At 47.2% G+C, this 22,833-nt stretch overlaps 7 protein-coding genes across 7 annotated transcripts; 5 read left to right on the top strand and 2 right to left on the bottom strand.

Moving 5' to 3' along the window:
* The first annotated feature begins 118 nt into the window (after positions 1-118).
* On the top strand, positions 119-2,244 carry LY89DRAFT_389974 (FAD/NAD(P)-binding domain-containing protein). The gene is made up of 2 exons (XM_018207179.1): positions 119-580; positions 635-2,244. Exons 1-2 carry the CDS (start codon positions 217-219, stop codon positions 2,029-2,031), a joined length of 1,761 nt encoding a protein of 586 aa, XP_018076299.1. The 5' UTR covers positions 119-216; the 3' UTR covers positions 2,032-2,244.
* A 2,930-nt stretch (positions 2,245-5,174) lies between these two features.
* Positions 5,175-8,132, top strand: LY89DRAFT_681302 (AAA ATPase). The gene is made up of 6 exons (XM_018214259.1): positions 5,175-5,377; positions 5,434-5,461; positions 5,524-5,579; positions 5,635-5,884; positions 5,937-7,428; positions 7,477-8,132. The coding sequence occupies exons 1-6, from the start codon at positions 5,328-5,330 to the stop codon at positions 8,070-8,072; spliced, it is 2,472 nt and encodes an 823-aa protein (XP_018076298.1). The 5' UTR covers positions 5,175-5,327; the 3' UTR covers positions 8,073-8,132.
* A 189-nt stretch (positions 8,133-8,321) lies between these two features.
* Positions 8,322-8,781, bottom strand: LY89DRAFT_552659 (uncharacterized protein; the record flags this gene model as incomplete). Its single annotated transcript, XM_018208319.1, has 2 exons — positions 8,322-8,583; positions 8,657-8,781. Coding segments are annotated over 2 exons (387 nt in total), but the record flags the coding sequence as incomplete, so codon positions are not given.
* Positions 8,782-11,031: 2,250 nt separating this feature from the next.
* LY89DRAFT_389763 (uncharacterized protein) lies at positions 11,032-12,435 on the top strand. The gene has a single exon (XM_018207177.1). The coding sequence runs from the start codon at positions 11,294-11,296 to the stop codon at positions 12,128-12,130; it is 837 nt and encodes a 278-aa protein (XP_018076296.1). The 5' UTR covers positions 11,032-11,293; the 3' UTR covers positions 12,131-12,435.
* Positions 12,436-12,920: 485 nt separating this feature from the next.
* LY89DRAFT_638019 (uncharacterized protein) lies at positions 12,921-17,222 on the bottom strand (the record flags this gene model as incomplete). The annotated part of the gene is made up of 4 exons (XM_018211556.1): positions 12,921-14,753; positions 14,903-15,141; positions 15,227-15,947; positions 16,113-17,222. The coding sequence occupies 4 exons, from the start codon at positions 17,220-17,222 to the stop codon at positions 12,945-12,947; spliced, it is 3,879 nt and encodes a 1,292-aa protein (XP_018076295.1). The 3' UTR covers positions 12,921-12,944.
* A 1,291-nt stretch (positions 17,223-18,513) lies between these two features.
* On the top strand, positions 18,514-20,105 carry LY89DRAFT_576767 (N-acetylglucosaminyltransferase-like protein; the record flags this gene model as incomplete). The annotated part of the gene is made up of 3 exons (XM_018208853.1): positions 18,514-19,814; positions 19,860-19,984; positions 20,041-20,105. The coding sequence occupies 3 exons, from the start codon at positions 18,514-18,516 to the stop codon at positions 20,103-20,105; spliced, it is 1,491 nt and encodes a 496-aa protein (XP_018076294.1).
* A 1,238-nt stretch (positions 20,106-21,343) lies between these two features.
* Positions 21,344-22,765, top strand: LY89DRAFT_768179 (uncharacterized protein; the record flags this gene model as incomplete). Its single annotated transcript, XM_018221774.1, has 2 exons — positions 21,344-22,493; positions 22,551-22,765. 2 exons carry the CDS (start codon positions 21,344-21,346, stop codon positions 22,763-22,765), a joined length of 1,365 nt encoding a protein of 454 aa, XP_018076293.1.
* Between the last annotated feature and the right edge of the window lie 68 nt (positions 22,766-22,833).

Here is a 22,833-nt window from a genome sequence, read left to right as displayed (position 1 = left end):
CTTTGCAGTCGTGGGACATTGAGTGATTTGGCGCCCGTAATTCACGCTTTTGCTTTTTCCGCAATTTTTCTTATCAAGTTGTGGCTGGTAATCGAGCCCGATTAAACAAGCGGATCTGCTACAAAATTAGCTCGACCTTTGCTATCCCAAAAAGCTAGTCAGCAGCAAATTCCTCAACTCCTGCCTGAACGACACATCGTTCTCCATCTCTGGAGCATGGCGTCAACGACCAGAGCGATGATGGGGCTATCGGCTTCATCAATTGGCTTCAGAGCTGCCAATACTGCTCGCAGAAGCTTTGCGACCTCACAATCCCAGGCACAGCTTCTCACACGTGCGCGACCGAGCTCCCGGGTCTTGCTTGACAAGAGCAAATTGCAACAGCAATTCCGTCGAGGATATGCTGATGTTGCTCCTGTCAAGACACCGAAGAAGTTCAGATGGTTTCGCTTTCTTTGGAGAGCTACATATCTCAGTGCTATTGGAGGAACGGCCTATCTTGCTTGGGGAGTTTGGGACTTAAGACACCCAGACGATCAATTTGAGCCTGACCCAACGAAGAAGAACTTGGTTATACTTGGTAAGGATCTCAATTGACTTCCTCTATATACTTTTGCTGATCTGCTATCAATAGGTACTGGATGGGGTGCTGTCTCCCTTCTCAAGAAGCTCGACACCGAAAACTACAATGTTATTGTTATCTCGCCCCGAAATTACTTCCTCTTCACACCTCTTCTGCCATCATGCACAACCGGTACCGTCGAACATCGTTCCATTATGGAGCCTATCCGAAGCATAACCAGACATAAGAAAACTGCTGTCAAGTTCTACGAAGCAGAGGCCACCAAGATTGATCCTGAAAGAAAGGTTGTCTTCATTGACGATAACTCTGATGTCAAGGGCGCCACCAACAAGACTGAAGTCCCATATGATATGCTTGTTGTCAGTGTCGGTGCTGAGAATGCCACTTTCGGAATCCCCGGTGTTAAAGAGCACTCTTGCTTCTTGAAGGAGATTGGTGATGCTCAACAAATCCGCAAGAAGATCATGGACTGTGTCGAGACTGCCACTTTCAAGGACCAAAGCCCCGAAGAAGTTGAACGTCTCTTGCATATGGTTGTCGTCGGTGGTGGACCCACTGGAGTCGAATTCGCTGGTGAGCTTCAAGACTTCTTCGACCAGGATATCAAGAAGTGGATCCCGGAAATCAGTGATAAGTTCAAGGTTACCCTGATTGAAGCTCTGCCAAACGTTCTGCCTATGTTCTCCAAGCAATTGATCGACTATACCGAATCTACCTTCAAGGAGGAGAAGATCACCATCAAGACCAAGACTGCTGTGAAGAAGGTAACGGATAAGACTGTCGAAGCCGAAGCCACTGGACCTGACGGCAAGAAGACCATGGAGATCATGCCATATGGTCTCCTTGTCTGGGCCACTGGAAACGCTGTCCGCCCCGTCGTCAAGGATCTCATGTCCCAAATCCCCGCACAAAAGGACTCAAGAAGAGGTCTAGCCGTCAACGAATACCTCGTCGTCCAAGGAACCAAAGATATCTGGGCAACAGGTGATTGTGCCGTCGCCGGCTACGCACCAACAGCTCAAGTCGCCTCGCAAGAAGGAGCTTTCCTTGCCCGTCTTTTCAACACCATGGCCAAGAGCGAAGCCATCGAAACGCAGATTCACGACCTCAGTTCCTCCCTCAATCTGGCTCCCGGTAACACTGCTGAAATCGCAAAGGAAATCGAATCTCACGAGAAGCAATTGCGCAGAATCAAGGACATCAAGCCCTTCCACTATACCCATCAAGGCTCCTTGGCCTATATTGGAAGTGAGCGAGCTGTGGCGGATGTGAGTTGGTTGAATGGCAACTTTGCTACTGGTGGTGGCTTGACGTATTTGTTCTGGAGAAGTGCGTATTTGAGCATGTGCTTTAGTAGTAAGTTCCACCTTCCACCTCAACTCTCAGTAAGAAGAAGACTAACAGAAATCCAGCTCGTAACCGTGTCTTGGTCGTTCTCGACTGGTTGAAATCGAAAGCCTTCGGCCGTGATGTTTCTCGGGAATAGATAAATATAAAGAAGGGAAGGGGTAAACACGAGAGGGGGATAGGAGTTGAGATGATAGTGCTGTATTACTTGTTTCTTTTTATAATGAACTCGGGATAGACGGTCAGGGTATGTAAATAGCTTTCCACTTGAAAGTAAATGCAATGGAGAAGTTCAAGCCTTCAAACTCTGCAAGAATACAGGATATGAAGAAATGAGAACGAAGTAAAGAGTGAGAGAGGAAATGAATCTGCACTAGAGAATATCGGTGACTTCGTCCGGGAGAATGATTTCCCATCCACGGAAGGACTTCTCGGCATTCTTCCATCTCAGCTCCACGTGATCCTCTTAATTTCCCCATAGGTATCTAGGTATATCTTAACCTTACGCAACTCCTCTGTCCCATATTTACAAAGTAACTTTGTCAAGTGACGGAGATAGAAACTTTTGTTGCACGTCGCAAAAAGAAAGGGCGACGACCCCGCAGTCGCCCTCAGGCAAATGTGGGGCTTCATTGGGTGACAGGGTGCCACGATGGAATGGCGAGGGCGAGAGGGCGAAGTGTGGATTGAAATGGGATGTTTTAAGTGGATGGTTTTGGGGAGAGGGCGAAAGGGCGAAAGGGCGAGGAAAGAGGGCGAGGAGGGCGAGAAGGTGATGCTTTTGTGGAGATGGCGGAAAGGGGTTCGTATTCTTTTCTAAACCTTTGGGATATTCAGTAGAGTTTTTATAGGTTTTGGTGTATATATTTCTTCGTCAGCATTCGGAGTCGGATGTTTTTTGACAGCTATGGAGAAAAAAAAACTGTTATTCGTTTTTAATTCATTTTCTCTTTATTACTGGTAGAACTCTGATTTCCGTTATGATCTTCGATTCTTCAACTTGCACATCTTGGTCAGACGTACGGACACTGCCATTCAAACTCTCCATCCTGATGTACCATGAGAGATAGCCATATAGCACATTTGACGCTTCATGTCGTCTAGCTTACAACTGAGTTACCATTTTCCTCCGAAGCTCAAGTTTATATTTGAGAACTCCGTCCTCGCATCAAGGCCCTAATCTTCAAGGAGGTGATCTTGAAGGCTAATCATCACCGGTTGATGACTTCGCAGATACTCGGTAGCAGAGCATCAACAAGACTGGGCGGCTTGTAGCAATGGCCAACCAGATTGTATTCGTGAAAGATTCGATCAAGCCAGCAGGTGGCGACTGTGTTGACAGATGAGTCGATGACAGTGACGATATTTGGGTGCACAGAGGGGTAGCTGGGCCGATAGTTGGGTCGACGGCTCGACCAACTGCTTGCTTGACGGCCTGGTGGACAGCTTGATGGACCACTATCAGAGGAATAGCTGAGTTGATGCTTGAGCATATAGTAGGTTCTGTGGAGCCTTTATAGCTGCGTCGACGGGAAAGTCGATAGCAAAGCTAGTAGCTTGCCTTATGGTATTGCACTAAAAAGAGTTGTGATCGTTCAATAAATAAGTAAGGCTCAAGAGATCAAGATAGGTTGCCGAAAACTCCTGAAGATTATCTGCTGCGGATTGCCAGTAACGAGTTCTATCAGGGCTATGCAACGGGGACTCTGCTAGAGAATGAAAAGGTTGATGGGCAATGATGGGTCTGCTGGGGAAGCCGGTGTCTGAGGCTAGTTTGACCATTACAGGGGAAATTCCTGTATCCTTTGGTGGGCGTGCTTATACAAGGCTTGAGAATGTGATAGCATCGACTAGCCAGAATCGAGCATCAGACGACGTTTGAAAGCAAAGAGTGAGTATATGATCAACAGGACCCGAGTCTGAGAAACAATACGTGAGGGTGAAAGTTGGGCTTCGCAAAGGGCAGGGACATTAGGTGCAGGAGACTCAAGAACGAGAGAGGATGCAAAGGCTCAGCGGATTGGATGCAATAACAGAAGAGAGGGGAGATAAAGTTGGAGATAAACATCACGAAGAAGATCAGGATCAGATGGTGACTTTGGTACTTTACAACAGAGACAGGTACTTCATTGAATGAATGAGCAGGCCAAGGAAATCTAGGTATTCAAGAGCAAGTTCGAGTAAAAGTTGTGAAGGGGCTAGTGACAGATTGGATGCATATTCTTAATCAAAGGCAATCCTAAGCAGAGGAGGACAAGAATGCCTTGGCAACAGACATGGAAGATTCTGGTCCCGAGCATCGAAAGACCGCTACGTTGAACAGCTTCTACAACTATGTCGGACGATCCACTAATAGGCAGTTTGCAACATTTGAATCATCAGCTTCTTGAAGTCTGTGGCGCAATCGCTTGAATGAGAGTTGGACAAATCCAAATACTATTGGATGCCGACATCCAAGAATCAACAATGGTGCATGGCTGTGGAAGTCGAGCTCTTTCTCATCATCCCGGACTGTTGAGAGATGGATCCACTTTTATGCTCAGTAATCGCAAAAATGAGGATATACTTCTGTTCTGATCATGTGTCGTACATGGACTTTGCATTTACGTTTGCCACGACAGCTCGAGCGCTTTCAAATTGAGAATGCATCGAACCAAAAGAATACATCCAAGGCAACCTGAAGCTTCAATGAGGGATGTGCCTGCGTTCTTCACAATAATTCCACTATCAGAGCTATATGCTCATGAAGTCTAGAGGTGAAAGAATCATACAGGCTTTTTGGCACGTACCAGTAACAGGCAGCTAGGGCAATTGTCGATAGTGCTACCAGATGAACATAACTCTGGGTTTGGTGAATTTAAGTCTAATTAAGACCGAACCAAGATGGCAATCATTACTCGCGTTCCGTCCCGTGGTTTGGACCGTATGAATTTTGCCTCACACAATTCAAAGGGATTCAACAAAAAGGCCAGAAATTTTCTATCGTAATTCATCCACGTGCTGTGTCTGTCGTGGTAAGTCCGAAACCGTGAACTGGTGTTTGCCGCATCTTCTGAGGCTTTCTTTGCCTACGTGTGCGTGTTCTGCCTGCTGAGTCTCATAAGCGTGGTTGTCGCCAGAAAGTCGAAGAAAGATGGTGAATACGGCGGGCAAAGTAACCGCTTAGGCTAGCGCGCCGTACGTTCGTTAGAGCTCTACTAGATATCTTGACTTGAACACCTTCAAAACACCTTCCTCCATCCCACAACACAACCTTCTTTTTCCACGAACGGCTTTGGTTTCTTCGTCTTGAGTAGGAATCATCTTCGACATAGTATCGCGCCTCATCCCGGCGTACTCAACAAACAATACCTAATCCTCCTCCCGCTCTTGATCTTGAAGATCGACAGCTTGCATCATGAGCGCCGAACCGGACCATGTCGAGCACAAGAAGAAGGTGAACTTGAAGTAGGTTATCTCAAGCGCAAAGTATATGTATGATTCAATACTGATGGTATCTCCAGCGATGCTTCAGGTGCCGAGCACAAGGCAGTAAGTTACCTCGACGCCACTGGCCTTGCCAATATGGAGCTTTGAAACTGACATCCATCTAGCAAGATGACACGGCGACAGCCATCCTGAAGAAGAAGAAGAAGCCTAATTCTTTGATGTACGTATCTCGCAGATAAACCTCCTCAAGTTCAAACTGACGAAGGTGGCAACAGGGTCACTGATGCCGTTAACGATGATAACTCCGTCATTGCGCTCTCCAACAATACCATGGAGACGTTACAACTTTTCCGTGGCGATACTGTCTTGGTAAAGGGCAAGAAGCGCAAGGATACTGTTCTTATTGTCCTGGCGGATGATGAATTGGATGATGGGAGTGCACGCATGAATCGTGTTGTTAGACATAACCTGCGCGTCAAGCACGGTGATATCGTCACTGTTCACCCGTGCCCAGACATCAAATATGTCAGTATTGAAAGTCTATATTTTTGGATATTCAGAAGCTAACATTTCACAGGCCAAGCGCATTGCAGTTCTCCCCATTGCCGATACCGTCGAGGGCCTTACTGGCTCACTTTTCGATGTCTTCCTCGCCCCATACTTCCGCGAAGCTTACCGACCGGTCCGACAAGGCGATCTCTTCACAGTTCGTGGTGGTATGAGACAAGTGGAGTTCAAGGTTGTGGAAGTCGATCCTCCGGAGTACGGAATTGTAGCCCAAGATACTGTCATCCACTGCGAAGGAGAGCCCATCCAACGTGAGGATGAGGAGGGCAACCTGAACGAAGTTGGGTACGACGATATTGGAGGTTGCAGAAAGCAGATGGCCCAAATCCGTGAAATGGTTGAACTGCCACTTCGTCACCCCCAGCTTTTCAAGTCCATCGGTATCAAGCCTCCCCGTGGTGTTCTCATGTTTGGTCCTCCTGGTACGGGTAAGACCCTCATGGCTCGAGCTGTAGCCAACGAGACCGGTGCATTCTTCTTCCTGATCAACGGTCCCGAGATCATGTCCAAGATGGCTGGTGAGTCTGAGTCGAATCTCCGAAAGGCATTTGAAGAGGCCGAAAAGAACTCCCCCGCCATTATCTTCATCGACGAGATCGATTCGATTGCCCCAAAGCGAGACAAGACCAACGGAGAAGTCGAGCGTCGTGTCGTTTCCCAGTTGCTCACTTTGATGGATGGTATGAAGGCCCGATCCAACGTTGTGGTTATGGCTGCAACCAACAGACCTAACTCCATCGATCCCGCTCTCCGTCGTTTTGGTCGTTTCGATCGTGAGGTTGATATTGGTATTCCTGACCCAACTGGCCGTCTCGAAATCCTGCAAATTCACACCAAGAACATGAAGTTGGGTGACGATGTTGATCTCGAGCAAATCGCCTCCGAGACCCACGGTTATGTTGGTTCTGATATTGCCTCCCTCTGCTCAGAAGCTGCTATGCAGCAAATTCGTGAGAAGATGGATCTTATTGATCTCGATGAGGACACCATCGACGCTGAGGTTCTTGACTCTTTGGGAGTTACGATGGAGAATTTCAGATTTGCTCTCGGTGTTTCCAACCCATCTGCTCTTCGCGAGGTCGCAGTTGTGGAGGTTCCCAACGTCCGCTGGGACGATATTGGAGGTCTCGAGGACGTCAAGCGCGAGCTTATCGAGAGCGTTCAGTACCCCGTCGATCACCCCGAAAAATTCCTCAAGTTTGGTCTTTCTCCATCTCGTGGTGTCCTCTTCTATGGCCCACCGGGTACCGGTAAGACACTACTTGCCAAGGCCGTTGCCAACGAATGTTCTGCAAACTTCATTTCGGTCAAGGGTCCTGAGTTGCTGAGCATGTGGTTTGGTGAGTCTGAGAGTAACATTCGTGATATTTTCGACAAGGCCAGAGCTGCTGCCCCTTGCGTTGTCTTCTTGGATGAGTTGGACTCTATCGCCAAGTCACGTGGTGGATCCGTCGGTGATGCTGGTGGAGCTTCTGACCGTGTCGTCAATCAACTTTTGACTGGTAAGTCTTCAAAAATACCCGTTGGTGATCAAAGCTAATATGTTTCAGAAATGGACGGTATGACCTCGAAGAAGAACGTCTTCGTCATCGGTGCCACCAATAGACCTGAGCAACTTGACAATGCTCTTTGCAGACCAGGTCGTCTTGACACTCTCGTCTACGTTCCTCTGCCCAACGAGTCATCTCGCGCTGGTATTCTTAAGGCTCAACTTAGAAAGACTCCAGTTGCACCGGATGTCGACCTTGCATATATCGCCTCTCGCACACATGGTTTCTCTGGTGCCGATTTGGGATTCATCACTCAGCGTGCTGTCAAGCTTGCTATCAAGGAGGCCATCTCTTTGGATATTGAGCGTCGCAAGGCTCGCGAGGAGGCTGGTGAGGATGTTGATATGGAAGATGATGACGCTGAGGACCCAGTTCCCCAATTGACAAAGGCTCACTTTGAGGAGGCCATGTCTTCGGCTCGACGATCTGTTTCCGACGTTGAAATCCGCCGATATGAAGCTTTTGCTCAAAGCATGAAGCAAGCCGGACCAGGTGCTTTCTTTAAGTTCCCTGAGGCTGGTGAGGCTGCTGCGAATGCTGATAGCGGTGCTGGTGGATTTGGAGAGGCGGGTAATGATGACAGTCTCTACGACTAAAAAGTCACATATCACCATGTATTTTACGTTTCCTATTCACGCATGCATGGAAATGGTTGGGAGTCGGTAGAGCTGCCTTAGATATTTCTTCAATTGCCAAATTTGCCTGAACGCCTGTTCTATGTGTACATCCGTGACCATGCTGTGCTGTGAATACAATCTACCCCATATTTCAATCCCTGAATACTGTTCTAATACCCATTGTCTAAAAAGACCCGCGCAACATAACTGAATTCAGTTATTGCCACCAACAACTTCACAAACTTGCTCTAAACTCTCCCTAGTAACCCGTACTCCCTCCTCAATAACGACCGCAGGCAGTGCTAACCCCGTACCCCCAACTCTGTCAGGATTCTTCTGATCTGCCTTGATATCTGCCAAGACTCTCGCCATCAGCATCGGGAACGTAGTGACATGTCCGCTGCGGAGGAGTTCAAGGGCATGTGCTTGTATGCGTGAAGGCCAGTCCGAAGGGTGGGCATGTAGTGCATGAAGTAGCGTCTCGTGAATCCTGTTGTCGTAGAGTTAGTAATTGTTCTCAAGCAAGCAGAAATAAGTAGAAGTAGTAGGGAGGAAAGTCTTACGTGTGAATGTGGCCATTGTCAAGTAATTGCAGATTGATCTGGGAGCGCAAATCGTAGTCCTGCGTCTCGGCCGAGTAGGAGGCAGCGTTCTTTGGGATCCGAATGGGTGTTGTGGGTGTGGCCGCTGGTGGTGGCGGAGCGGTGGCGGCGATGGGGGAGGATGCCATGGTGCTGCGCTGCTTGGTCTTTGGGGTGGAGTGGGTGTGTGAAGCTGGATTGGACTTCGAGTTGTAGGATGAGGGAGTGGAGGAATTCATTAAGACCGGCTTTGTGAATTCGGAGGATTGGAATTTTGAGCTGAGTGGTGTTTGTGGAAGTTTTGAAGAGAAGCAAAGCCAGGTGAGGAGGGTATTTTGTAGAGTTTTTTGGGGGGTGGTGCTGGTGGTGCTGGTGGTGGGGATCCTATTGTGATGTGTGTTGCTATTGTCTTAGGTGCTCTGAGATTCTAGCCTTGTTACTTAGTATTGTCACCACCACGAGGCTGAGAACCAAGCGAATTGACGCAGATTGGCTAGCTCAATCTGATTACTAAATTGATATCAGATGATATTATTCTAGAGTTTGTGGGAAAATACAAATAGGAAAGCAGATTCTTCGCGATAGAAGAAAAGGTATTGTATTGTGCATCGGTTTCATATATTTTATTTCGCAAAGTTAATTCGCAATTGGGACTTATTCCACTTACGTCGTCCCACAAACTCTAGAACGATACTATCTTATGATCAAATTCCTACGATAGGTCAGAAACTCACTTTTGAATTATGGCGAGATGAACTCGCAGCAATCTAGGAAGATTCTATAGATTTCAACCGTTTCGTTTTTCGAATTTTCATAATTTGTTCTTATGTTACATCTATATTCCTTTCCTGATTGAGTGACCATGAATAGCTGGACAGAAGCCAGGAACAGGACACATGTTGACACCGATTCCACAATCATTTGCATTCTATCATTTCCATATGCAAATTTTATATTATCTATGCTGAGCTTCTTGCCAAATCCTTCTAAACGGATTTCCTCAAAAGAGCTGCGATGGCGGTCGGCAGTCCACGCAGAGGATCAAGAGCATGGCATAAAAACCATATTCTGCCACAAAATCTTGGGCATCGGTAGTGCCGGACACATCCTCATCCGCTTGCAAGAGCTTCGAACCTTAAAGTCAGTAATGCGGCTCTGGATGGAGAGGTACATTGGTACCGATCAATGGAGAAACCAGAACCGCAGCACCAAGAACAAACAAGGATAGGATTGCCTTGCGAGACCTTGTTTGTCAGACTTATCTGAACATCAGCGGGTATATCAAAAAAGTCCAAGCTGTTTGACATCGGCTTCGAGCAGTTGAAACATCTATGAGCACAGCCAAGATCATACATGGGCACGAACAGCATCTTCGACGTGCTCAACTCCACCAAATGAGATGACTGGCGATATCACAGACAGTCACAAACTCGACAGGAACACATCTTCGAGTTCCATCTGCACTCCGTGCTGCAGAAAACCCAAAGGAGATGGCTTCCGTGTGATCATTATGAGAATCTGGGGAAGTAGATGGTAATTAGCCAATGAAACAAATTATTACTCCCACGGTGTTCGTTTGATATTTTGTTTTTCTTTGCAGACACAATGTCCATTCAGGGGTTAAGTAGGTGCTGAAAACAGATTAGGGAGGTTGGCGTATCACCCGCTACTCAACTCCAATCACCGTGCGGACCAGCTTTGCAACCTCAAACTGCTGAAACGCAGCACAAGTTTCAAGGCTCAGGAAGAATAAACTTCAGGATTGACGCCGCCGCCATGATTGGCTATCTCGAGGACGTTTACCTCGGCGCCGTCCAATGATCTCTTCTCTTTCCAATTCCTGAGGGATGAGCGCGGCATGATCCCACCCAGTCCTTCAGCCGGACCCTCCTTTGCTGTCATTGTCATGTCCATAGGTAACGCTTCCTCTATTCGGAGCTGGAAAAGCTTCAAACATCCTGTGCGAGCCTCCTTTTTTTTTATCTCCAGTTCTTCCGTCGCTCCTTCCTCCCCTTCCGTTCCCTTCCCTTCCCTTCCCTTTTTCTCCCCAGCATTGGAGAGGTAGACCTTTTCTCTCTCTTCGCATTGTTGCATTCAAACACCCACCGAACACCAAGTACACATCCAGAGAACTCTGCTGCACATTCCGATCACGCAGGTTCGTATCGCATATCGGTGCTTCATCCGACTTCTCTTTGCATTGGCCTATCCAGACTCTGCGTCATTATTTGTGGAAGTCACTCCGGGATTCAGGAACGCATTTTAGTACCTGCTCTCCAGAGAAGGTACTTCAGTACCTCAATCTGTACGCTCGGCCGATCACATCCGACACCTCTCGTCGCAAACGAAGGACAATCATCGGTGGTGGACGATCAAAACGATACACCTGAGACGTGGTGCGGTTGGACCGTATAAGCATATTCCCTCGACGCTTCGACTTGGCCTGCACCGTGGGGAACACGTCCAAGCAAGCTGCTCCCTGGCCATAGTTCGTCTCCTATCATCATTGTTCTCACGCTCGAGTATCTATCGTCAAGGACCCCAGCCTGGGCATCCACCTTCTCGAAATCGATTTTCTTCTTTGTGTGGCTTGCGAGTCTTGCGAACGATATATTCAAAATGCGGCGAAGACATCTTGCGATCCTTTTCGCCTTACCCACGGCGCATGCGCTGTCCCTAGCGAACTTCCAGCAGATTACTTCGGTTCTTATACCATTATCATGTCAATTGACATACGACAGTCAAATATCTTCATGCACAAAGTCAGACTTCAACAATGGGTGCTCAGCAGCGTGCATAGCGGGACTGAACGCGGCGGCAGCAGCAGTCAGTGATTCATGTGCAGAAGTATCAGTGAGCTCCAATACATTATTGGGCATTGTGATGAATGGAGGAGTAGTGGCAGCTTTGTGCCCAAGCCTTGCAACGACTACCACAACTGTATTGAGGTCATCTACAATGCCTATTGCTGTCAGTTCAGCAGCACCAGCAGTCTCTGTCACAATACCAACCAGCAGTGGAGGAAATACGGGAGGATTGGGGTTCAAGACAACGACGTCGACATCTATCAAGTCAACTTCGGCACCTGCCCCGCAGTCTATCGTGAGCACTAGCAGCGAGCATCACACAAGCTCCGTCATTTCAATAACGGTGAAGTCAACTTCTACCGAAACGACTTCGACATCATCGACTACTTCTACTTCAATCGAGTCGGCAGATGGGGGACTTGGAGGCTCTGCACCAACGACAACCACAACATCAACTTCATCAAGCTCCAAGAAAGGCTCAGTAGCAACAAGTACGTCATCCGCTACCAAGCCAGCAAACCAGCCAGACACGGGAGGGTCAGGGGGAGGAAGTCCCTTTGACATCTCAAGTAGCGCGAGTCGAATAGGAGGCGACTCGATCCTAGGGCTAGTAATATTAGTTATGGCGTGTGTCTTGACGGGCCGGTAGCAACGAGGCGTCCAGGGGTGGAACGAGTGATTGAGAGTGTGGTCGGAGGAGTACAAACACGAATTTAATGTTTATATGAATATGGCAGCGAAGGATGGGGAGCAAGAACACAGTAGAACTATCATTAACCTGCATGGTTGATGGAACAGACAGGTATATACAAGTCAGCGAGGCGTTGAGAGTGGGAGACCCCTTTTTGGAAAAGACCAAATGTTGTCACTGATGTGATAGGTGGCTTGTAAGATTTAGTTTGTTAGATACCATGAGTTGCTCAGTTGAGATGAATACACAAAAGCATACTACGAACCCTCCTTCGTTTCTTCAATGGTGTTTTTGTCATCGTCACTGCGGGGTCGAAGTCTCGACAAAACCTTCTGCGGTCTGCCTCGCGTTTGTGGCTAAATGATAACGAGACTTGAAATGTTTGACCTGTTTTCATTATGTGTTCTGGTATAATCGGGAAGGATTTTACTCTCGACAAACATTCTGCAGTTTGGTGTATTCGTTTGTGGGTAAATGCCTTGGTCCTTTGGTAATTTCGAGTTGTTCTCGCTCTCTCGATTCACTATTGAAGTTTGGATACGTCTAATGCAAGGGGACACTTAATTCCTCGATGACACGAAGTATTTCGCTTCCTCGAAACTAAAGTTGGAAAGATGATGAAGATTCAGCAGTCCTGGCAGATAAGCAGTTTCACGATTATATGTGATTTTATTTATAACCCTATATATTACCGAATATCCTATACTATAGTAACAAAAGAAAGTGACTTTGTTGTGAGAAGCGTCCACTCTGCTCTCCTGCTAACCCCATCTCAAAACTTATTCTCATGCTCATGCTCCAGATCAGTAACCTCAACCATGAAACTCCTGCTTCTAGCACTCTCCCTCTTCCCCGACCCACCAACGGCGGTCACACTCATGCTACTATTCCTCAACTTCGACCCGCTGGCCGCCAAACTCGCACTACTGCTAGCCGCAACACTCTCCGGCCCATACACATGCACATACCCAGCACTCAACCCATTACCATCTTTCTCCTTCCCTTCCCCTGTCTCTTCTTCTTCTCTCAATAACTCATTCAACATCTCCGCCTCTCTCTTCCGCTCCTTACTCTCCCTCGCTTGCTGCAACGCCATCTCCCGAACCTCACTAACGCTCAACTTACTATGCAGAATCATCTCACTGACCACTTCTGCCACCTGTTGACTACTTCTCGTCGAGCTCGGGCGTCGTTTCTGCTGTGCGAAGAGCCCAGCTTGTTCTCCAAGCCCGAGACTGCTCCGTGTACTGGCGCGAGGACGCACGGGTTCCGGGTACGCGAGGTGTTCCGTGATATGGAGTGAGCTTTGTACGCTTTCTCTCGCTGGATTCTTGACTTCGATAACGGGATCTTGAGCCAAAGGTGCGATTTGAAATGTTGGTTGTGGTGTCTCGAGGAATGGGGTAAGATGAGTTTGAACACTCAATCCGCTGCGTTGACTCTCTCGTTTGCTGTCTCTTGAGGAAAGGGCTTGGGAATAGGCTGAAGATGAGGTGCCGCTTCTTGCGCTTTGTCGTTTCTCTAGTTCGCGGAGGTATTCGAGGCCTTTTGAGCTACGGTCGCTGTCTCGTTTCTTGCTTGATGAATTGTCTGATACGGAGGCTTCAAGGGTGGTTTTGTCAGTATTGTGCTCGCTGTCGATAGGAATTTCGACGATGGTCTCGGAGAAGTGAGACTTGTGACCTGCTTCTCGTGCTTTGTCGGATAGAGGTTGCTTTTCATTGAAATATTGATCGCTTCTGAGTTTCTTCTCGTCTGCTTTCTCATTGGAATCTCCTTCGTTGCTGGAATCTGGAGCCACCGACCTCTCTTCACTTAGGAGTTCTCTGGTGAAGGGAAAGAGGGTGTCTCGTTTTGGTGGCGGAGTCTCGTGTGCACTTTCCCAGATACTTGCCGTCCAATGTTTGCCTAGTAACTCCACGATTGGCGTAACAATTGGTAAGCTGAAAAACAGAGCTGAGTAACAACATGCTGCTGTGATGAGTAGATTGACACCGTAGGCAAATCCATGACTGGAGAGAAAGACGCAAATCATTGCTCCCAAGGACCAGAAGATAAGACCATGGAAGAGGTAGATAGTGAAAATGTGTGGGAAAATCATCCTCAGAGGTTTGCAAGCGAACACGTTCTGGAAGAAAGGAGACAGCTCTATCAGGGACTGAAGACTGAAGGCAAATGTAAGGCCGTTGAGGCGAGGGATAAAGTAGTCGCTTACTTCCAGTGGATTGGCTTTGTATATTGGCAGTCCAGTCCACTGGTCAGGGTGTATGCTATGCTCTGCGTCGATGAAAGAGTAATTCGCCACTTGATTGATGGTATCAACGCTCAAGGACAGAATTGTGGTTATTCCATAGGTGATGGTCAAAACGTAGAATAGCCACGGTCTGGCAGAGATGTGCTTTCGGTATTTGAATACGATGTCGAGGTCGGCCAGCAGAAGTCCGAGCCAGAAATATGCACCCCATGACGAAGCATACCAGTTGAAGATAACAGCCATGGCGTAGTATCCAAAGCGTTTGGCCGGGTTTTTGATTTCGCGGATAACGACAACTCCTAGAAGGATGGTCCATGAGCCTTGTAACTATATCAAAGTCAGTATGGCTCTTCCAAATTTTTTTGGCATAACAACAGAGTATCGCAAGACATGCACAATCAGTCCTGGAGAGTTTCCGAGGATGAAAATAACGCAAAGATACATTCCTGCATAAAGGAAGAGGGAAGAGTTCTTACCTGGACTGGCATTGTCCATAGCACACCTGTACAATAATTGAAAATAATTTGAGGTGCAGCGTTTGGAACCAGGTAGACAACCTCGAGGACTTCGGAAAGAAAGTCACCAAATGTGTTGTAAGGTGTTGTATAAGGCCAAGTAGACCAAGTGATTGACGGCAGATATTCGAGCCATGTCGTAGCACCACATTCCATGAGGAAGTATTCCAGCATGGCAACTGCAACGATTGGTATCATGACTACCTGTCTGTTAGTATGATATACAGACAACAGTACATTTCATTGTCTTTTGATTGGTGTTTATGACATGAACGCTCTGCTTACCTCGAAAGTTACGAGTTACGGCTTTTTGTGCAATCCAGTCAAGCTCTCCGGCTTTCAAATATCTGGAGACTAGAAATCGAGTCGAGCAGGTGAAGAAAACACCGATCCAAATCTGATTCATAAGATAGGGAGTCACGATCTTATTTGCCCATTTCTCGCTGATATAGTGATGAGGTGCGCCGGGGAAGATGACGGCAGGAGCGAAAGTCGAGCAGAAATGATCCACAGACACGATGATGGCGCACATTGCTGTCAGCCCAGCCAAGTATTCGACTCGAGGCTTGGCTGTTAGTGGCTCTTTCTTGTCTGAACTCACACTTGGTGGTTTCTCCTCGGTCAAGAGGACCGAATGTCTGCGTCCTTTGCCTTTGTCCTTCTTGCTATCGGTGCTTCTGACAGACTCGATACTCGCTAGTCTGGTATGGTAGCCGACACCTTCTTCAATCATGATTCTGTCCAGAGGAAGGTTGACCATGGTAGTGGCTCTACTGTCGACGGGTGTTCCAGGCATTGGACTGGCACTGGATGTCCCTCCTCTACTGTCTCGCGGGGTGCTGGGAATACTCGAGTCTGCGGATTTTCTCTTGAGAGACACCACACTCCTTGCTGAACCACCTTGTTGCCAGAAAGCAAGCTTCCGATCTGTCATGCTCAAACTTAGGGAATGATTTGTGTCTGGTCGTACGAATGCCGTTGTACCAGAAGTGAAAGACATCGTGGTCTCGAAAGCGGATTGAGTCATGCCAACGCTGCGCATATGATGCAGAACCTTCTCTGGATCGTGCTTAAGATCCGCAGAATCTAAATAAGGTCCACCGTATGCAGATATCCGTCCAGGATCTCGAGCTGTAAGACTGTCTCCGCTCTCTTCTTCAGGATCTCGTACTGATCCTTCCCCTTCCTGCTTCTTAGCCCTGAACTTGGCTAAGATCCGTGGCAATAGTGTATGCATCAGGAGAAGCGTCGAGCAAATAATGCAAACTACCGCCATCCAGATAGCAATCCATTGTACTGTCGTCCTCGCAGATACTTGCTCCCATTTCTGGGTCGATTCAGCAGTATATGGCGTTGACCCTCTCAGTGTCCAATCCTCCGTCGAACATTTCGCAGCGGATTGACATTGCGAGTCGTACTCCTTGTGACCTTCAGCGTTCATGAGGGACGAATTGAAGAACAAGCGAGCATAGCCAACATTGGCGACGGCCCCATTCAGTGGTGGGCCTTGCTCTGCGTACGCATTTCCAGTCGACCAGTGTTTCAGAAATAGAGGAGATGGTACCGTCGGCAAACTTATGTTGTGGCTCGAGGCTGTCCGAGTGAGATTGCTTCCAATGTACCATTTGATGTCCTTGCCAGTCCAATCAATGCGATATTCCGTATAATCCCAATACGGAATAGAAGCTGTCGAATTCTGACTAGATACGTTGAAATTGGCACCCAAAGTTCGATCTGGGAACTCCTCTCCTATGAGGGTCGATGTCCAAGCAGTTGCTGGAGTATCTGTGTTCATGACATTCAGTTGTATCGCCTCAGTATCATTATACATGAGGACCATCGACAGAGATGATCCACCGTTGTAAGGTCCCGCTGGTCGAAGCAGGGACCGAAAAGATCCATATTGAATATCTGAACGCAGAGTACCAATCCCACCACCTATCACTACATGATCGGATTCTGGTGGCGAGATATTTAACTCTAATGAGTTTGAAGTGTTGTTGAGCTGAACATTTCCAGCATCCGCACCTTGCCGATATATTGAGTTCCAGCTCTTCTCGTAGTTGTTGGTGTAGACTTCTGAGGCGAAATCTTGAAGAATACCTGTCGTTTCGTTGAAATAAACAATGATGGCTTCGGTGAAGACTTGGCCGTTCAAATCATCTTGGAATCCGCAAGAGCAGTCAAGATCGCGGGGTCGAAGTGACTGCGATAACTCTGCAATAGTACTCCGGCACAGGCCTGCAGCAATTGCTAGCGATAGACAGCGGAGAGAATACATCACATAGGCTACAAAGTAACTACAGATGCTCGGAGAGGGTGAGATAGGTGAATTCTATCATCAGATACTTGAAGGTATACTTGATTTTGAGTGGATACTTGAGAGACCACTCCCGACCAACCTTGTGTCGAGGAAGATACCGCTAGATTGATGGGGAGATTAACGTCCAGCAACGTCCAGGCTACCTAGGATAACTCATCTGAAAAGAGGAAAAATGAATAAAAACCATTGTAATTCGTAACTCGTATTGATTTGCAGAACTGCGAACTGCAAAATATCAAAAGCAAAGCAATACCGCAGTGTGTTCACATCTCCACTTGGATTCTATGGACCAGATCGGATCAATGGGAAGGAACACTGCCAGGAAGAGCATTTTCAGCTACTAAAGCCTCGTTCTCATCCATGAAACAAAAAAGAAACTAAGACATTGTCGTCGATAAGCGATTGTCGATGTTGATGGAAGAGGAAGAAATGTTAGCTCCTCGGTCAGGTTCATCCGAATAGGTGGGCAAGGTTAAAAATAGCGCCCTTCACTGGCTTCTCTTCAACGTCCCTCGTCCTTGCCAAGTCAGCCTCAAACCCCCACGACCATTCAACTCCAAATTCTCGCCAGGTACTCGGCATCTTCCCTTTATATCGCATGGAGTGGCGGCACGTCGAAGCCTGTCATGTCGCCCGAGTCACTCTCTTGGACGGTTGGCCCTCGGCGTGGCACTCAATCAAATCCTCGATGCGCATTCTGTCAAAGATAATGGACCCTGATTTCGTGGAACTTCCACACGGCAAGTTGAAGGCACAGAGTGACCCGGGAAGTGCTGTACCCTGCGCAACTTTCATTATGATCTCCATTGACCCGCTCTTCTGGGCCTGTCCATTCCACCTTTAGCTGTGCTGTCACTCTAGCTAGGAGCATGGTCTTTGCAGTCAACCTCGACCACGTTGATAGGCCATGTAGTCAAGGTAAAGGTTTTCCAAAAAGACGCCTTCAATACATGTTCTTTTGGTGTGACAACATCTAGATCTGTCAATCTCAACTCCGCAAGTGCTCAAAGAAGCCATCGTATTCGATGATCCAATTTCGCTGCAAGCCACGATAAGGATTGGCCGAAGTAGGCTACGATCATGGCTCTCGAATATGTGTGTTACCTTTATCTTGAGAGCGTTTCCTTGATTTCATTTCTTGTCCATCGATTCAGTTCCTAATCTCTAATTTGTACATTCGTTTGTGCTGCTGTCTTTACACTCGTTCATCATGGGGATTGAAAACATGACTTCTGTTACTGAGCTGCCTATGAGCATCTTCGATGATGCGTTAGAGCCTATAACAAAGCAATCACGCTTTCAACACCTCCTGACCAGCTTTCAACGATCGCTTGTGGATGTTTCTGCATTTATTACAGAATGGACACCATTCCTGCTCGTTGCTTCATATTACTGGTTTTCTATCTGTCTTTACATTTTATTTCCACCTTGGATTATGGCCATATTCTGGTACATCTACATGATCTCAAATTTCTACATCGCCAGTTCGACCGTGCTGGAAGCATTCATGAGCCTTGCACCTATTCGAGATGCGAGGAAGACCATCAGCAAAGCTCAGGCGAACGAGTGGAGATTCCCTACGCCGGACAGCGATCTGCCTATCCTCGACTTGCTCATTGTAGCCTACCTACCCAACGAGAAAGACATCATCATGGACCGAGCTCTTTACGCTCTCGAAAAAATTGCCTACCCTCAACATCTCATCAGAATCAACATTCTTTACAACACCCCACGGTCTATAGAGCCTTTGGAATCACAACTCCATGACTTGACTAAAAAGTACTCTCACGCCAGAGTCATCAAAGTCCCTGGCTCAACATCGAAAGCGGACAACTTGAATTACTTCTTTTCATTGGACACCGGATCAGACATCATCGCCATCTTCGACTGCGATCACTATCCTCATCCCAATAATCCTCGATGGGCCGCTGAACGCTTCATGTCGGATTCTGCAATCGACATCGTGCAGGGACGCTGTGTGATCTTCAACGCCCCTGCTTCGTTGCTTGCAGCTATGATCTCGGTGGAATTCGACAAGATCTATGCTGTATCGCATCCCGGAAGATCATCAATGTGGGGGTTCGGCCTTTTCTGTGGCAGCAACGGGTTCTGGAGAACATCACTTCTACGCCGCTTGAAGATGGATGGCTCCATGCTTACAGAGGACATAGACTCTGCACTAAGAGCTGTGTCTGAAGGCGCCAAGACCGTTCATGACATGAACGTCGTTTCATATGAGCTTGCTCCCACCCAATGGCCAGCCTTCTGGAAGCAGCGCCTTCGATGGGCTCAGGGGTGGGCGCAAGCAAGCTCTCGCCATCTGATTATGTCTTTCACCAAACCAGCCGAAGGCGTACGCAAGCGTGAATTCCGAACACGGTTTGGACTCTTCTCTTTGCTCCTGATCAGAGAGTGGTCTTACTATCTCGTGACCCAGTATACCTGTCTCGTTGTTAGTATGGTTATCACGGACTTCCCCAAGACCGCTGGACAACTTGCTCGCCTCATTTTCTTCCAATTTCCTTTATCAGAATGGTTTTTCATCATAAGGTAATGAGTTTTAAACCACTTCAAGATCGTAGCTAACGTTCATAGTTTGCTTTGCCTCATTGCCACTCTTTACATTACCAACAGAGTGAGATCTGAATTTGTCGAGAGATGGATGATCGTCGCCTTTTCAGTCATTTACCCGTTCTACTTAGTCCTTGCGGCTACAATTGGTGAGTGGACCACATCCTCCGAAGTTAATCGCTTTGTGTGCTAACAAGAAACGCAGGTCTTTACGGACATGCTCGAGCTGTCACAAAGTACTCTGCCTGGAATCCAACTGCTCGAACTTGAGCTCAATCTCCTTTGAGCTTTTTGTATAACTTGTTAAGATCTTCTTGTATATAATCTTACATTGGACTTGTTCCACTAGAACTAGGCGTTGAGGAGAACGTAGATTAAAATGTTGGTATTTGAGATAGAGTTACCTGGTTATAATGATAATGAATATTTTACAACCATTCTCTATTGCATATCCCAAGAGCTCACATATGCACTTCAAAATAGTCATCATTCCTCTAAAAGATTCCATTTCGGTCACATAAAGTTCATAATCCTCTCCTGCTCTGCAACACTATATCTACTTTACCAATGCCCATCAGTAAAGAACGCCAGATTCAGATGATGGTAGGGGAGAGTGCCCAACATCAAGAAGGGCTTTCAGGCCTGCTTGGTTCTGTGCATATCTTTGAGATCCCATTGACAAGCTTTTTAGTTCTAATTCAAGGACGGGTCTATGTTTTTCTTTTCTGTTTCCAAGCTCTCAGAGCAAGTGATCCGGAAATCTAGCACACATCCGCAGACGAACCTTCATCCTTACGATCTTCCCGTCCCGTATGGCAAGTTCTTCCCGTATACTTGGAAAGATGGAACTCTCCGATCAATGATTCTCGTACCTGCATCGATCTACACTCCCGAGCCCGATCCCTACGCTCTTCTTCCCTGCTGTACCGTCCCCTGAACCCTTATCCAACATGTTCCCTCAGCTGAAAACAACTTCGTCGGGTTCCAGCTTCGATGTCACCGCATCAATCAAATTGAGACGCCTCCGCTGATCATAAAGCAGTCAAGTTGACCTCTGAACAATCATGGCTTGCAAAAGAAACCCCAAAGACATCTTCCGTCATGCCGTGAGTCGTGTCTTTGGATAGGGGTTTCGAATTGCTTTTGCCGGGTTGATATCGTGTGGCGTTTTTCAGGGTTCATGAGCTGAAACAAAAACAAAGGATTGCCAATGCATAAATATTGAATATTTGTTGGTTTTTTGGGGAGGGCAGAGAATGAAAGACATTTTTGTGATGAATAGAAGATCTTGCTTCTCTCGAGGATATTTTTGGAGGGTGGCGGAGGGAAGATTGGTGGGTTATGCGTTGGAAAAATGTCATTTGGATGGGAAAAAGAATGCTGAGAATTGAGATGAGTAACGACGATGAAAGGTGAAGTATCTACTTGCTCTTGAGCCTACTTTCTCTTGGTGCGTTACACCCAACTTGTTCTTCGAACCTAAGTATTATTCTCGGCACCACAGCAAAATGGCCGCTCCTTACCAGTCCTTTGAAGACATTGCAACTGAGCCTGAACCAGAACTCACACGTTTTTCGAAAATCATTCTTGCTGTTCGAAGCCTTCGTACTAAGCCCTCTCTTCACCCTTCACAAGACTACCTCCTCGGTCTTCGCGGCCTCCTCACAATTCAAACATTCCTCTACACCTTCCTCATTGTCTTCGCACCAGCAGCTGTAAAGGACTCTCATAACGACACCGGCCCGGGTATCCAATTGTTCCTCCGGAAGACTATCTCTGTCTTGTGCTGGAATTCTTCACTCATTTATTCGTTCATCATCGTTTTGTCGGCACGCAGCATCAGTATCCCATTCATTTCCTCATCAACTTCACTGGTTGTCGCCTCTTCAGCATTCAGACGCTCAGTCCGGCTCTTCATTCCAACGTTCGTCTCTTCGCTCCTAGTTGTTATCTTCTTGTCGGGAGGAAAGGAGTATATCCACGAATTCAAGAAATTGACTGGAAATGTTTCGTTCGAGACTCCATATACACTTCCCGGCTTCGTGGGGTTCTGTAATGCGATATTCAATCTCTTTTGGGTAACCAGAAACTTTGCTTCTCAGGCGGGAAGTAGAGCATTTCCAGGACAGATGTTGTGGATTGTGACGCTACTTTATAGCCAGAGTTGGACGGTGTTTATGAGTATGGTCATCATTCCGTACACAAGACCAGTCTGGCGAGTCAAGGCTTGGGTATTCTTCATCTTGACGGCGTGGTGGGTGCAAAATTGGGCTTGGTTCTCAATTACTGGCTTGCTTTTGGCGGATATCAGGATGAACATGGATTTCCAAAGCAAGTCCTTGAAGGGATTGAGAGTATTTGGTGGAAGATGGAGAGTCCCGAGTTGGGTGGTATATGGGTTGTTGATTGCGATGGGCTTGATGATGCAGTTCTTTTGGTCGGCATGGAAACCTCAGCTAGAAGACGGAGAGCTGAAAGTTCATGCTGATCTATACGGGTCTGCAGGTCTGAACAACAATCCGGATTTAAGACAACCACAGGCTAGGATGGACAACTACTTTGTGGTTGTTGGCTTGTTGTGTTTGATCGAGACGAGTGACTTTTTACAGTTTCTGTTCAGTTCTGCACCTTTGTTGTATCTTGGACGGAGAAGCTTTGGTGAGTTGCCTTGAACTGGAGGAGTGCAGTCCGAAATTGGCTAACAAGATGTGACAGCTTGGTTCCTTGTCCAAAGCTTGATCATCTACTCAGTTGGCATCAAGCTTTTCATGCAGTTGCACGGCATGGGAGCTACTGAAGCGGGAGCAACAACTGCTTGCTTGGTTGTCTGTGTCTTGACTGTTATTCCAACAGCAGAGGTGTTTTATAGGCTAGTTGAGGTTCCAAGCCAAAGTTTTGCTAAGATAGCGTTTGACTGGATTAGGGCATGAGGCTGAAACTTGTGCCTTTTTCTACCCAAGATACATACTCTTAGTTTCCTGTGATATATGTATAAAAT

This window comes from Mollisia scopiformis, assembly GCF_001500285.1.
Source record: "Mollisia scopiformis unplaced genomic scaffold LY89scaffold_4, whole genome shotgun sequence".
Classification (NCBI taxonomy): Eukaryota; Fungi; Ascomycota; class Leotiomycetes; order Helotiales; family Mollisiaceae; genus Mollisia; species Mollisia scopiformis.
This window is presented reverse-complemented; position numbering and strand designations above follow the sequence as displayed.